The sequence below is a fragment of the Aquarana catesbeiana genome, linkage group LG01 (genome assembly GCF_042186555.1).
Source record: "Aquarana catesbeiana isolate 2022-GZ linkage group LG01, ASM4218655v1, whole genome shotgun sequence".
Taxonomy (NCBI): Eukaryota; Metazoa; Chordata; class Amphibia; order Anura; family Ranidae; genus Aquarana; species Aquarana catesbeiana.
This window is the reverse complement of record NC_133324.1, coordinates 60,862,200-60,877,427: the sequence shown is the minus strand read 5'-3', so window position 1 is coordinate 60,877,427 and position 15,228 is coordinate 60,862,200. Positions and strand designations below refer to the sequence as shown.

Here is a 15,228-nt window from a genome sequence, read left to right as displayed (position 1 = left end):
GACTTTGGGTCTTTTGAAGAAGCTGCGTGTTAATGGGTCTGACCTGGCTGCCCGCACCCTGGTTATGAAAGTGGAGGGCCTCCAACGTAGCAGCAGATCACTTGCACAGCTATCTCTGCCTCATCAGTTATGGGAAGCAAGGAAACGGATCTTCCCTGGGAAAGTCTAGGAACCCAGGGAGTTGTGGGAAAAGGAGGAATAGGCCTGCATTTGAGCATGGTGAGTAAATGGCCACTAAACTACAGTAGAAGAAAGTTTTTTTCCGTTCAGGCTTTAAGCAATGTAGAGGGAAGCTTTTCCCTTAGGCACCTCTCCCAGGAGTGGTGGTTGAAGGTTGGCTCTTTGCTTAGATCTTTTACACTGGGTGAGCAAGGAGGAAAGCGCCAAGAGCTGAATGTATGAATAAGGATTTCATTTCATTACTAATCTCGTATCATAAAAAGCCAAACTATTTCAGGGGTTCAAGGTGCACTTCTTATTCATGGCTTAGTATTTACGAATGAAGCCTATAATGGACTGATACAACTGGAGGAATCCTGAGGGGCAAGTCGTATAATTGCTCTAAATGCTGATGAAGCTGCTAAATTGGCACCTGGAGTGATCATACTAATTTACCCCTAGGAGAAATTCTACTAATCTAAAGCCAGCTCAACTTTGCTGCTGTTTGTATCACTTGCCCCTTCCTTTTAGATTGAAAGCTCTTAGAAGCAGGGCCCTCCTAACCCTCTTGTACTGAATCGTAATGTAACTGTATTGTCTCCCTTTATTTTGTAAAGTGCTAAGAAAACTGTTGATGCTATATACAACGATCAGCCATAACACTATGACTACCCACCATAACCCATTCAGGTATAGACTCATTCATAGACTCCACTGAAGGTATGATGTGGTATCTGGCACCAAGCCGTCACTAGCAGATCCTTTAAACCCTGTAATTTGCAAGGTAGGGCCTCCATGGATCAGACTTGTTTTTCCCACAGATGCTCAATTAGATTAAGATCTGGAGAATTAGGAGGCCAAGTCAACACCCCAAACTCGATCTTGTGTCCCTCAAACCATTCTTGAATTCATCAGACCAGGCCACCTTCTTCCATTGCTCCATGGTCCAGTTCTGATGCTCACGTGCCCATTGTAAGCACTTTTGGCTGTGGACATGAGGCAGCATGGTCACCCTGAACGGTCTGCGGCTACACAGTCCCATGCACAACAAACTGCGATGCTCTGTGTGTTCTGAAACCTATCAGAACCAGCTTTAACTTTTTCTGAAATTTGAGATACAGTAGCTCTTTTATTGGATTGGACTACACAGGCCACAGCCATCACTCCCCCCGTGCATCAGTGAGCCCATGACCCTATTGCCATTTCACCGGTTTCCTTCCTTGGACCACTTTTGGCCGGTCCTGACTCCTGACCACTGCAGACCTGGAGCATCCCACAAGAGCTGCAGCTTTGGGGTTGCTCTGGCCCGTTGTTCTAGACATTACAATGTAGGTCTTGTCAAAGTTGCTCAAATCCTTACACTTGCCCATTTTTTCTGCTTTCAACACTTCAGGCAAAACATATTCACTTGCTGCCCAATATAGCCCACCCACTTTTAGATACCATTAAAACTAGAAAATCAATGTTATCCACTTTACTTGTCAGTGGTCATAATTTTATGGCTGATCAGTGTAAATCTTGTATTAAAAATAATAACAAACTAAAACTTTAGGTGTACATAGGGTTAATTGATGACCCGCAGTGCCAGATCCGGCCAAAAATTCAGCACGTTGTGCAATATCTGTCGCCACCCCAGAACAAAGTTGCCAAATTCCGTGTAGATTCCACTTCAGAGCGGCTCGCAGGGCAGGGCGACAGGGTAGCAGCTCGTATTTTGTGGTCTGGCTTGTCGTAGGCTCCCAGCACTCTGAACGGACAGAAAGCAGAACCTTTCCTGAGAATGGAATGGAGGAGGATTACCACTTCTGTGTCCCGGGGACCCCTTGGTTCTATATTAGAGGAAAAAGTGAGAAGGCCACGGAGATAACATTTCACCAATTCCAGGAAAAAGATCAGAAACCCACAAATGACCCAAAAGAGGAGATTTCAGTTGTAATTCATTAGGCGGTCGGTGTCAGTCCCTGCGAACAGCGTTACCGAGCATCCAAGGCTGACACCAAACTAGGGAAGGATAAAGGAGCTGTCATGGTGCACAGCCAGTCATGGCAGACATGGAGCTCTGCGGCTGCAAATAAAAATAATTTCATCTCCACATTGTAATTTAAAGTTGCAGTCGAGGCAATTATAAAAAGACAAAAATGAATGCAGTTCTGTAACCAATACACCATTACAGTGAGGGAAAAAAGTGTTTGATCCCCCCTGCTGATCATTTGCCCACTGACAAAGAAATGATCAGTCTAATTTTAATGGTAGATTTTAACAGTGAGAGACAGAATAACAAAAATATCCAGAAAAACGCATTTCAAAAAAGTTATAAATTGATTTGCATTTTAATGAGTGAAATAAGTATTTGATCCCCCATCAATCAGTTGTCTTCTATACAGAAAGCGAGCTGAGATTAGGAGCACTGTTAAAGGGAGTGCTCCTAATCTCAGCTTGTTACCTGTATTAAAGACACCTGTCCACAGCAGCAAGCAGATTCCAATCTCTCCACCATGGCCAAGAACAAAGAGCTGTCCAAGGATGTTAGGGACAAGATTGTAGACCTACAACAAGGCTGGAATAGGCTACAAGACCATCGCCAAGCAGCTTGGTGAGAGGGTGACAACAGTTGGTGCGGTTATTCGCAAATGGAAGAAACACAAATTAACTATCAATCTCCCTCGATCTGGGGCTCCATGCAAAATCTCACCTTGTGGAATTTCAATTATCATGAGAACGGTGAGGAATCAGCCCAGAACTACACAGGAGAATCTTGTCAATGATCTCAACGCAGCTGGGACCATAGTCACCAAGAAAACAATTGGTGACACACTACGCCATGAAGGACTGAAATCCTGCAGTGCCCCCAAGGTCCCCCTGCTCAAGAAAGCACATGTACAGTCCTGTCGGAAGTTTGCTAATGAACATCTGAATGATTCAGAGGAGAACTGTTTGAAAGCGTTGTGGTCAGATGAGACCAAAAGTGATCTCTTTGGCATCAACTTAACTTGCCGTGTTTGGAGGAGGACTGCTGCCTATGACCCCAAGAACACCATCCCCACCGTCAAACATGGAGGTGGAAACATTATGCTTTGGGGGTGTTTTTCTGCTAAGGGGACAGGACAACTTCACTGCATCAAAGGGGCGATGGATGGGGCCATTTACCGTCAGATCTTGGGTGAGAACCTCCTTCCCTCAGTCAGGCCATTGAAAAAGTCACCCTATGTCTTCTCCAGAGACGTCATCCATCGCTATATGAACATATGTTTGTTGTTCTGTCAATAACGCTGGCATTTCTTTTCATCTTGTTCACACATTTGGTTTTAAAATGTGTTTTGTGTTTTGGACGATGTGAAGTATTATTACGAGGGGGTTTTTAAACACTGTCTGTCAGCACTCGGGCCCAGCACGCCTGGAACACACAGAGTTCTGTTCTGCGGGAGAGGGAGAGAATGTCTTTCCTTTTCATCTACCATGTAGAGAACACCCGTCAGAATGTAACAGAATGCAAAATATTCCAAGGGGGGGGGGGACTTCGCATAACCAGTAAAGTTGTTTAGAGAACTACAAACGTTATAGAATAAAACATTGCAACAGTTTATACCATTCATCTGAAAATGGACACTTTGGGCCCAATTTGGACATTTTCACTTAGGGGTGTACTCACTTTTGTTGCCAGCGGTTTAGCATTAATGGTTGTGTGTTGAGTTATTTTGAGGGGACAGTGTTATACAAGTGTAATTTCTTCAGTGTTGTCACATGAAAAGATATAATAAAATATTTAAAAAAAAAGTGAGGGGTGTACTCACTTTTTTGAGATACTGTGTATATATGTGTGTGTGTATATATATACACACACACACACACACACACACAATCCTGCTCACAGTGGCCAACCTATAGCAGTAAAACTGTGTCCTCATTCTCCTGTGGTTTGTCTCCAGCTAAACCTGTAGAATGTCTGCAGTCTCTGACCATCTCTTCCAGCATGTCCCTAGTTCCCAACTATTGCTTCAGTCTTTGACCATCTCCTGTAGCAGTGTTAGCAGTCTTTGACCATCTCCTCCAGCATGTCCCTAGTTTCCAACTATGTCTGTAGTCTTTGACCATCTCCTAGAGTAGTGTTAGCAGTCTTTGACAATCACCTGTAGCATGTTCCTAGTTTCCAGCTACACCTGTAGCATGTCTGTAGCCTCAGACCATCTCCTGTAGCATTGTCCTCAGTCTCCAACCAGGCCTTTAGCATATCTATGGTCTCAACCACCTCCTCTAGCATGTCTCTAGTCTACAACTAGGAATGTAGCATGTACCAACCATGTAGTCTTTGACCATCTCCTGTAGCATGTCTGCAGTCTTTCACCATCTCCTGTAGTACACCAGCAGTCTCTGACCACCAACTGTAAAGACCAGCCACTGACTATTTTCTGTAGCATAATACACACTATTATGGGCACACCTTTGTACTTCAACTTGAGATCTATATATGCTATATATGTGTACTCTATGTATGAATGTAAGTTAGGGACCTTAGGTTGTAAGCTCCTTGAGGGCAGGGACTGATGTGAATGTACAAAGTATATGTAAAGCACTGCGTAAATTGATGGCGCTATACAAGTACCTGAAATAAATATCAAGTAGGTTGACCACATCTGCCCTACTTTATGCAAAAAAAAAAGTTTGAGATTTAGATACATTTTAATTTTGACACTGTGCCCCCATTTAACATTAAAGTGATACTAAACACACACTGTTTAATTTATATTGTTCCTTCTATTCCTGTATTTGGATGATGACGACACTATTTTAATAAAAAAAAAAAAAAAAACACATCCAAGTATCTTTTTTCCTAATCTATATACAGCCGTCACATGACCCAGCTCTTTCCCAGCCTGTCTGCAGGGAAACATAAGCAGGAGGATCTTCCAGTCCTCTGCTGCTGGTCACATGTTCAAAATGAAAATACAAAAAAAAAAAAAAAAAAGTGCCTATGGAATAGAGTAAAAATAATTAATATCAATCAACCGTTTTAAATTGTCATACAAATATATATTCGAAATAAAATCTTTATTATTTTTTGGCAATTACATGGTGTGAGCGGATTTCTACCAGTCACAGGCTGTGTCACGCTCCTCCAGCCTGTGTCTTTGAATAAGAGGGAAGTAAAGCCTCCAATAATCTACATGTATTATCCCATCCCCATTGTGTTAAGCTGGTTAGTGGACATGTTGGAGGGGGGAGGGAGTTGGCTGTCATTTACTACTGTGTATACACACCCACATGTGTGACTCTATAGTCACAAGGGTTGCTCACATGTGATAAGGAGGAAATGCTCAGCATAGAAACTCACTGAAAACTGAGCATGTGCAGAGTTGCCACCACAGCTGCAAAATCCCTAGCCAAATTGGGGACATAGAAAGAAGGGGAGATCGAGAACAGTAGGATCAACCAGGTTTTTTTGCAGAATACAGAAAAGGAATCTCATAGTGATTGAGTGAATAGGAACAGCATGTAATACACCACTGATTGATAGTTTTTTATGATGTGGGTTTAGTGACACTTTAACTGTGTCTCCTCCAAATTCAAACTGTAATTGTTCCATTTTAAGATGGGTGCCCACTAATAAGATCACTAAGTATCAATATCAAGAGCATCATGATACGAGTATCTGCATTAAAAATTGGCTGACTTCATCATGCATGCATTCACATTGAACACAAGAGACCAGAATTTGGAAATATAATTTTATTATAATTTACAGAGTAAACCTGACTCTTATTGTAACATGAACAGAGATGGCAGTGCTCACAATTTAGGGGACATTTCTCTTTGGAATCGTACTGAGAAGCAGACAGAAGGGGCGTTGGATATTATTAGATCATAGCGATACGTATTTTGTGCTTGCCGGGGGCTTAGCATCATTCACCAATAAAAAGCTTACACTTCAGTTCATGAAAGCATATAAAACAAGAAACACAAATGCAAATTTATCATGAAAAAAAAACACAATAATGTTGAAGACAGGCAAGGAAACTGACCAAAATAAATAGTCACCACTTTGTGATAAAAGATGCAGCACTACTGCCATGACAATAGCCATTGTGGGCATAAAGGGGTTTCAGTAGTGAAAGCATACACACAGATTTGAGGGGACAGATTTCCTCCTTCATGAAGTAGGGATTAGGGTGGTAGCAACTGTCACAAGTCCTGAATGGTCAAGAGTAAAACTCATGCATCTTTTAATTGCCTCAGACTCCAATAGTCATGTAATTTTCCTTTCGTGCTTCCATAATTCACTTGTGTATCAAAAATGAGAATCTGGGCAACAAACTATTAGAGACCATTCTCTCCTTAGATAAACATGGAGCTGCTGCCTTGCCCATAATCCTCTGCCACTCATAACCCAATGTTAAGATGGACTTGGTGAGTTATAGACACATGTCTTTTTGTGCAGAAGTATAAAGATGCTAAACCAGCAAATCTTCTAATTTTTTTTTTCATTACTGTAAACAAGGAATTTTTTGATGCCCAACCACAATGGTCAACTATTTTCTTAACCATCTCTAGTCAGGCATGAGGCCTTAATGTGCAAGTACACTTTACATTTTATTAGTTAAATGGCACCTGGCTTTACACACAAATGCACTTCAGAATGCACAATATTAGGCCAAAAGTGTGTGGACATCCTCATCCCTCCAAAATATTGTGTTCATGTGTTTTGAGTATAGGGTAATGGTATACAAAGACATTTTAGGCAACGGTGTGCTTCCAACCCTTTTCTTGTTCCATCATGACTGTTCCCCGTGCACAAATCCATAAAGACATGGTTTGAGGAGTTTGGTGTGGAGGAACTTCAGTGGTCTGACTTCATACCTACTAAACGCCGGGATGAATTGGAAACTTATTTGTTAAGCAAGGTCTTCTCATCCAACATTAGTACCCGATCTTAAAAATACTCTTTTGGTTCAATTGCCAATTCCTATAGACACTCTCCAAAATCTTGAAACCTTCCTAGAACAGTAAAGGCTGCTATAAGGGCAAGCCAACTGCCTATTTTTGAAAACGTTTTGGAATGGGATGTCCAACATGCTCATATAGGTGTGAAGGTTGGGAGTTCACAAGGCTTTGTCCATACAACTTATGTCCTAACTATGGTGGTAATGCACAGTTGCTGCAAGACCATGTACTTCCTGCGCTCTGTCCTTTCTGTCATGTCAAGTATATGGATCAAAGGTTAACTGGTCAATCACAAACCAAGATGCCACCTGCTTTGTAGACATGATGAAACATTGGCACTTGGCAAAATCTGAAAAGTGCCACCACTATTAAAGTAGAACCATAGGCAAAACTTATAAGGGAGGGTCATAACCCCTGATGGTTTATTTTTTCTGTGCATCACTGGGGAGATTCCCCTTCATGTCCTGTCCCATAGACAAAACAGGAAGTGAGAGGAAATTTAGGGAATCCCTTGGGGCCCCCAGGTCACCAGAACTAGTGTCCCCATTGGAAGATTTCCCCTCTATTGCTTTTCTGGGGACAACTCAAAATTTAGTATTTTCTTTTACTTTCAATGATCATGGTAAACCAGACAAATAGAGAGGGTGAATTACCCTAATGGAGGCTCAGACAGCAATAAGGGGTTTTAATCCCTTTCCACTCTATCCAAAACTAAAGAAAAAGATGTGACTTTAGTTATACTTTAAGACAGATACACTAAAGCTGTTGAGTAAGTTTTTTTTTTTTTAGATTTTAAGGCCTGGTACTGAAAGTTCAGTAAAGTCCAGTAAAAGTGGACACGCGCTTTAGATGCCAATGCACCCCCTTACTCCTCTACGTAGCAGAGCGAGGGGGATCAGGACTTGCTCAGAGGGAGGTTTAACAAATTGGAAAATGTACCTATATAATACAGAGCACCTCTGACCACTATAGAAGGTTGTCGCTCCAGAAGAGTGTAGAAACAGACTGATTATCTTAAGAAAGTCTCAAATTCAGGGGCATGGTTTGCTTTTACCAGGTCATTTATGTTGTAATTATCAACCATTGTGATGTTACGACAAAAGACAAAATGTTAAAAATGCACCTTTCTCCTAACAATTCCTCCAATTTAAACGTTAGCCAGGTGATCAAAGCCGAAGCACTGAAGTGTGATAGAACTGGAACAATTAGAGCAAAGATAATTTTGTTCCCAACTGGAAGGAAGATGGTCACAATGTAGATGTTCCTGAGAGTAGAAGTCTGCTTTTAAACCCTCATCAGCCAAGCTACGGCAAATATTTCTTGAAGCATTATTACCAGATCACACCGTGACTGAACAGAAGAGGTCAGAGGTACTGGAAATAAATGTATACCGTATATGCACATCATGCTTCACAATGGACTATGAAAATAAATAAAATGTATATACACAAACCACCACTTCCCATGATTATAAGAAACATAAAAAAATGTATGATAAAATGCAGTACCATAATTTAATTGGGAAAAAGGAAAGAAAAAAAAAAAGGAAAATCTAAAATTGTTTTGGTAAAGGGGAATGTACAGTTTGCTCATGTGAAAAATATTTCCATTTATCAAGATCAACAGATGGACCTTAATGAGATGATAGTCACCTGATCTGGAGTTTCACCAGCTCTGGAGACAATTTTAGGTGGAAAGGGGCAGGAAGAGACATGCCAATGAGAACATCGATCAGAGAGGGCAATGAGATAACGAGCATCTGAGAAGGCAGGAGGATGGATTAAAAGAGGTCTGGCCAACTAGAATCCAAGCTACTTCTAATACATAAAACCTGACATCACAGGCGTCATCATCTAGTCAGGGCGGAGGGAGCCTAGGAAAAAGATGGCTGACACAGATGTTGGCTACTTATGGGAAGCAATAAATAAAAAGGAGCTATATGTTACTGCTAAAAGCTCACCAAATTCAGACTTACATTTTGCTTTTTCTGGGAAAGTAGCAGGTTCCCTTAACAGCCCATTTGCCTGCCGGCAGTACCAAGTAAAAAAGCCAAGTGTAAGGTCAGACACACATGGAGGGTGTCTGCCCTACAACAATGCTTGGGCCCACCAGCTAGCCACTCATTCCCCAATCACTGCTTCATGGGAGGAAGGAAGAAGGGTAACATGCTCACTCATACCCAGAAGTACTAAATATTGGGCTTCTCCTGGCATATGGTGCAGCAGGGAAGGGAAGTATCTACAACAAAGGGTGCAGGCTATCAGGTCAAAATGTCCCTCATAGGGCCACTGATGGCAATATCTGACAGAGGTTTTAACCCTCTTTTACTCCATCCTAAACGAAATAAAACATTTTGGCTGGAGCTGGGCTTTAGGGCAGTCATACAGGGATTGACCAAAATTCGATCCATATATGGGCAGGCTGGCTGTACACAAGTCGATCTATCCAGCCTGTCGGGTTTTTCTTGAATGAACAGTTTCGCCAGCAACAATAATTATTGTATTCTGATGGCGGGGAAGGCCCCCTGCCATCAGAACACAATAGCACAGCGGGAGTGATTCCCCCCATCCACCCCAAATGTCTGGATGGGGGAATCAGATTTTTAAAAAATTTTTTGTTCAACCCACTGTTTGAGCAAAAAAAAAAAAAAAAAAGATTAATGTATGGCCAACCTTAATCTTCAATGTCAGATATGGATTGACTGATTCTTTACAGGTAACCTGCCCATAGAAATATGACAGTTAATACTGCAGACTTTGTAAAAGATTCATTCACCAAAGTTATTATCCTTTCTTTACTACCTAGTGAGTGATTGGCTTGGAGTTTGATCTTTTGATGCTTCCTTGGCTGTACGCTCCATGTTAGTCATTTACTGGGAGAGTGAGGCAAGGATGATAATAGCAGTCTTAGGGACTGGTAAAGTGAATATTCCTGCGCTACTAAGGAGTTAACTATGGCAATACATATGGTGCAGCAGCCACCATATGGGTCAAACAATACCCACAATAAATTATAGGAAAAAAATCAAAAGTTGGTGTTGCGCTCCAAAGCGCAACACCAACTTTTGATTTTTTTTCAAGTCTTAGTCTGCACTTTAAAAGAAAAACAAACCAGCTCCATTTTCCTATTCTCCCATGTGCTTCATAGGCCTGGAACCAGAAACGTAGACTGTTCAGGGAAAAAACAACAGGTTGGCCTGATGTAAAGCCAAGTGTTGAAAAACCAACAGGGTATAGTGAAGGCATATAATAAAATTTCTACTCCTTACTGTTTTTTTTAAGGAGTTCAAGTGGTCACATGACCGTACATTGAGAGTCCCTTTCCATGCACAGTCAAGGCAGTAAGTGATGAGAGCCTGCAGGGGCTCGTCATTTCCAGATACAGAAGCTGACTTGAGATCCTCCTCCAGCATTAGAGGAGGCTTCAGGTTCCATAGATATAAGATGTGGGCTGTGTGATGCAAGCTGTCGCACACAGAATCTGGCGTGGCTGTGCATAATAACCAATCCGCTTCTAGGTTTTATTGTCAAAACCTAATTGAACAAGCTGAAGTTAAAGGCTGATTGCTTACTATGCATAGCTGCACCAGACTGTGTTCACCAATTTCAGTAAATCTCCTCTCGTGTGTCAGTACTGCACTCCCATAATTGAAGCGTACATTAAAAGGTGACAATGCCACCACTGCATTGTAGGCCACTGCTTGAGTATTGTCACCCTAGAACAGGACGTGAAACTGACAGAGCAGTAACTCCATGGATGGAAGGTAAAATTATTTGATGGAGCACAATAAAAAAGTTTAAAGGGGCACAAGCAACTAAATACCGTAATAAATTCTACATTTTAGGTCTACGTACCACACTTTAACTGTACCCCCTCCCCCCAATCTATAACTAACCTATCCTTTGCTCCTCCACCACTCTATTGAGCACCGGGAGTCAGAGAAATCACCGAATATTTCAAGGTATGAAGGAGCATGTGATTCATTCGAAGTAGGATCAATCAGCGATGTAACCAAAGGAACATAATGTATCTTTTGCTGAAGAGGGACAAGTTAATTGAACTTGTTGCTTAGCTTGTCGGCATAGTAAATGCTCACTTTCATGTCATAGGAGGTTATGATGCCCTAGCTGGATAATGGATTCACTGGACCCTCTAAAAGGCAAATTCTGCATCAAGGGTTGCCACATGGCTGGAAATAATTTGTAACTGTAACCTGACTTAAGAGAACTCATGAAAATGCTAGATTTACTTCCATTTGGAAGATAGGGAATATTACTGACATGCAAGCCATTCATTTCACAGCTTTATTAACCCAAAGTAAACAGATATGTTTAAAATATTCCCCCTTCCACTGAAATAAAAATATACTTATCTGTATCAACCATCAATTATAATAAAGGAAAACAAATGAAACGGGTAGGTTGGCTGAGATGTAAGCACCCCCTGATGGAAGCATTATAAACAGTCACACACTGCGTACAACCTTAGGACATAACTCCACAAGCCTGGAGGCCATCAGAGGTTTCCACACATTATAGAGGATTGGTGGAGGAGAGCAGAGCAGTGAATGTCAATGGCTCTCTCGCTCTCCATTAGCCAAGCCATCCGATAAAGAGCTATGTCTCTACTTGCAGCAAGCTGATCAACCGGAATCCATGGTGAAGAGTTGAATGTCCTGGGGATTCCAGTACAGGCCGACCCCAGAATTATATACTAAGGACCAGACGTAGGGGATGAAAAATTCCTCGGGCTGCTCCTCTTCCACGTATTTGAACTTCAGCTCAGGAAATTTCTGCGGAAAAACAAGACAGGTTATTGTGGAATTCAGGAAAACGGAAAAGAAAAACTACGTTAGTTAACTGGTAACACTACTTCTAGGAATATTCCAGGACAGAACTGGGAGCAAGCCTATCTGGTATGTGCTGTCCTGGAATATGACTTGAAAAAACTGTTTCAGGACAGCGGTGGTGTACAGAACCAGTATATGTGCTACAATAACCTGTCTTGACTCCACCTGGTTCAACAAAATATGCTAGCCGCCAGTCACTCCAATCTAATGGATAACTGTAAAGCTGACCATACATGGGCTGAACAAATAAAATTGAACCGATTCTCCCATCCACACACATTCAAGGTGGATGCAGGAATCCTGCCCGCTGTGTCAATGTACTTTGACAGTCCAGTTAGCTGGACTCCTCCCCTGCTCCAAAGCAAAGTCCACAAATGATAAAAGGACCAACTACATAACCAAAGTCTTCAGTGTGGTAAAACTTTATTGCACTGGACATGTACAAAACGAAACCTGGCTTCATATATCAGTGAAGGTTCTCATATATCCAGGTTATGGTTTACCTAGTAGTTATAAGTCACATTAAACTTGATTTGTTCTGTAATGTTGAAATGTTTGTAGCTTCTCCAAGCCACTTCTTTAGTTATAAGTGTCAGGAAGATTCCCTAGTATTTACATCCACACAGGTAACTCATAGTTACATAGTTGGTAAGGTTGAATAAAGACTCCAGTCCATCTAGTTCAACCTGTGTGGGTGTGTGTAAGTCTCTACACCACTTCCCATATCCCTGTATTTTGTGTTCAATAAGATGCCCATTTAAAAGTTGTTTAAAATTAGTGACACTTCCAGCTAAAACTACAGTCTTTGGAAGAGAGTTCCTCATTCTTACTGCCCTAACAGTAAAAAAACCCTCTACATTTAAGGTTGAACCGCTTCTCATCCAACCTCATTGAGTACCCACATGTCTTCTTAAATGACTTGAGACTGAATAGTCTCCTCCCAAGACACCTTAATCCAAACACCATGGAATGGGTCAAGGCAGACATTGGTTACCATTTTAACATCTGTACTCCAGCAATTTGAAAACAATTCACACCTTCAGCCAAATAAATCGGATGATTATCACCAATGCAGAACCCCTGACAAGGATGGGATTTTTTAACTAGAAAAAGTTGGTTCCACAATTTTCACACCTCCCATCCTGTTCTTGAATAATGAACATCTGCCTTGACACATTCTGTGGTGTTTGGATTAAGAGGTCTGTGCTACCTTCATGTAAATGCTGGGGTATGTTCCTGACGCTCATTAGAACTGAAAAAAAAACCAAATACATTGGATTAGCTATTAAACGTCTTCACTTCGTCCAATCAGCGAACCCTTTGCATTCATTCAGAAAATGGAAAGGATTTCAGAATGCAGTGGACCAGCTGCTCAGCACAGGACCTGGAAGCAAGTGGAGATCACTGGAGTAACAATATCCACTTCTGGGATTTCCAGCTTCCAGTGGCATCGGCCAGGTATGGCATATACATAGTTACGTTGGACAATGCCGGACCAATCTATGTATAAAATATCCATACCTGGAATTATTCTTTAATTTATATTCTTCTCTACATTTACATGCCAACTAAGCTGCCCTGCAAAAGTGATAAGGGTTGGGACAAACTAGAACACTGTGAGGGATGCTGAAGGAAAGATGAGAGTTGTAAGCACCCCTAGCATGGTTTTCATCGATTGCAACCTTTGTAGCTGTCACTTTTTTTGGGCAGCATGGTCTCCATACAAATGTAGAAAAATATATTATAAAGGCGTGTGATATAAGAAAGAAATCTACTGATTCATCCATTCACCTCATTTGTTTGGATGGAGGAATCATCTATGGCCGGCATTAGTGCATCTAAAGCCTAAACATGTTTCCAGTTTTGTATAGGGCAGCGGTTCTCAACCTGGGGGTTGACTGCCAATTTGCCAGGGGGTCGTAAATGCTGGCCGAGATGGACCCAAAGTTACTGTGTTACGCCGGAGTCTGTCCATCTCGGCCAGCGAGATGTCACTTCCGAGAGAGGAGAGACCGCACGGAAGTGACGTTCCGTCACCGCCATCTTGGTACACTCGTCCGTAGTAAGGCTACACTTAGAAGTCGGCAAGCGGACATCTTTTTACACCCACCGAAGTCCGCTTGCTGAGGACGAGTCTACCAAGATGGCGGCAACAAAATGTCATTTCCGGTTAACACAGCAGCTTGCTGATTCTGACGGAACACCAGTGACTTTGGTAAGTCAGAAACGCAGCAACTGTGCCATCAAACGCAGCAACTGTGCCATCAAATGCCGCCACTGTGCCTACCAAATGCCGCCACTGTGCCCACCAAACGACGCCACTGTGCCCACCAAACGACGCCACTGTGCCCACCAAACGACGCCACTGTGTACATCAAACGCAGCCACTGTGCCCATCAAACGCACCCACTGTGCCATATCAAATGCTTCCACTGTACCCATCAAATGCTCTCACTGTACCATCAAATGCTGCCCCCATGTCATATCAATGCTCCCACTGTGCCCACCCGCCGTCTGCCCGGCACTTACCCTGTCTCTTGGTGGGGCATTTTATTCATTTGTAACTTATATGTTAATTTTAAATAAATATTTTGTGTTGTATATTACAGATTGTTTTTGTGATTAATCACTACGCCTTAAGATGCTAAATCTGTAACAATGAAAATACATCCTGCATATCAGATATTTATATTTCGATTCATAACAGTCGCAAAATTACAGCAATGAAATGACCAACGAAAATAATTTTACTGTTAGGGGTCCCCACAACTTGGGAAATTTTATCAAGGGGTCACAGCACTAGAGGGGTTGGTATAGGGGAAGGGTGAGAACCTGTCAGGTTTTTATTAAGGGGTGTATGTACACACAACTGTGGGGTGGAGAACGCTCTGGCCCCAGATGACTGGCCTGTATAGCTAACAGCTTCCTAGCGGGCTGCCACACATGGGTTTGGGTTCTAGTATGAAAATGCTCAAGCTGTTCGCTGGTTTTCACCAGAATGGAAAGGCTAGGAGAAAACTTCCAATGAGGACACCTGTTCCAATGACAACTGTTAAAGATGGTATTTTCTCCCACTTTACAGAGATTTCTTCTCATTTCCAGTTGTTTCTTCTGGACAAGAGTGAAATCTCACCAATTGGATAAAAAAAAACTATACTGATCCTAAACTAATAAACAAATGACTTTAGATGTACTTTAACCAGAGGCAAAATATTATGTGGTTCTAAAGCCTAATTCTACGCATTAAGATAAAAAAAAAACCTGTGCCGGAGACTCACCCCCCC

At 41.9% G+C, this 15,228-nt stretch overlaps 1 protein-coding gene across 3 annotated transcripts in view; it reads right to left on the bottom strand.

Annotated features, from left to right (window-relative positions):
* Positions 1 to 5,868: 5,868 nt before the first annotated feature.
* Positions 5,869 to 15,228, bottom strand: part of DYM (dymeclin) — a 566,463-nt gene continuing 557,103 nt past the window's right edge. For 2 of the 3 annotated variants that reach the window (XM_073619238.1, XM_073619222.1), the window contains one exon: positions 5,869 to 11,887. In XM_073619238.1, coding sequence (XP_073475339.1) covers positions 11,738 to 11,887 — 150 coding nt within the window. In that variant the 3' untranslated portion in view covers positions 5,869 to 11,737. The remainder of the gene's footprint in view (positions 11,888 to 15,228) is intronic. The other variant, XM_073619231.1, reaches the window with a different exon arrangement.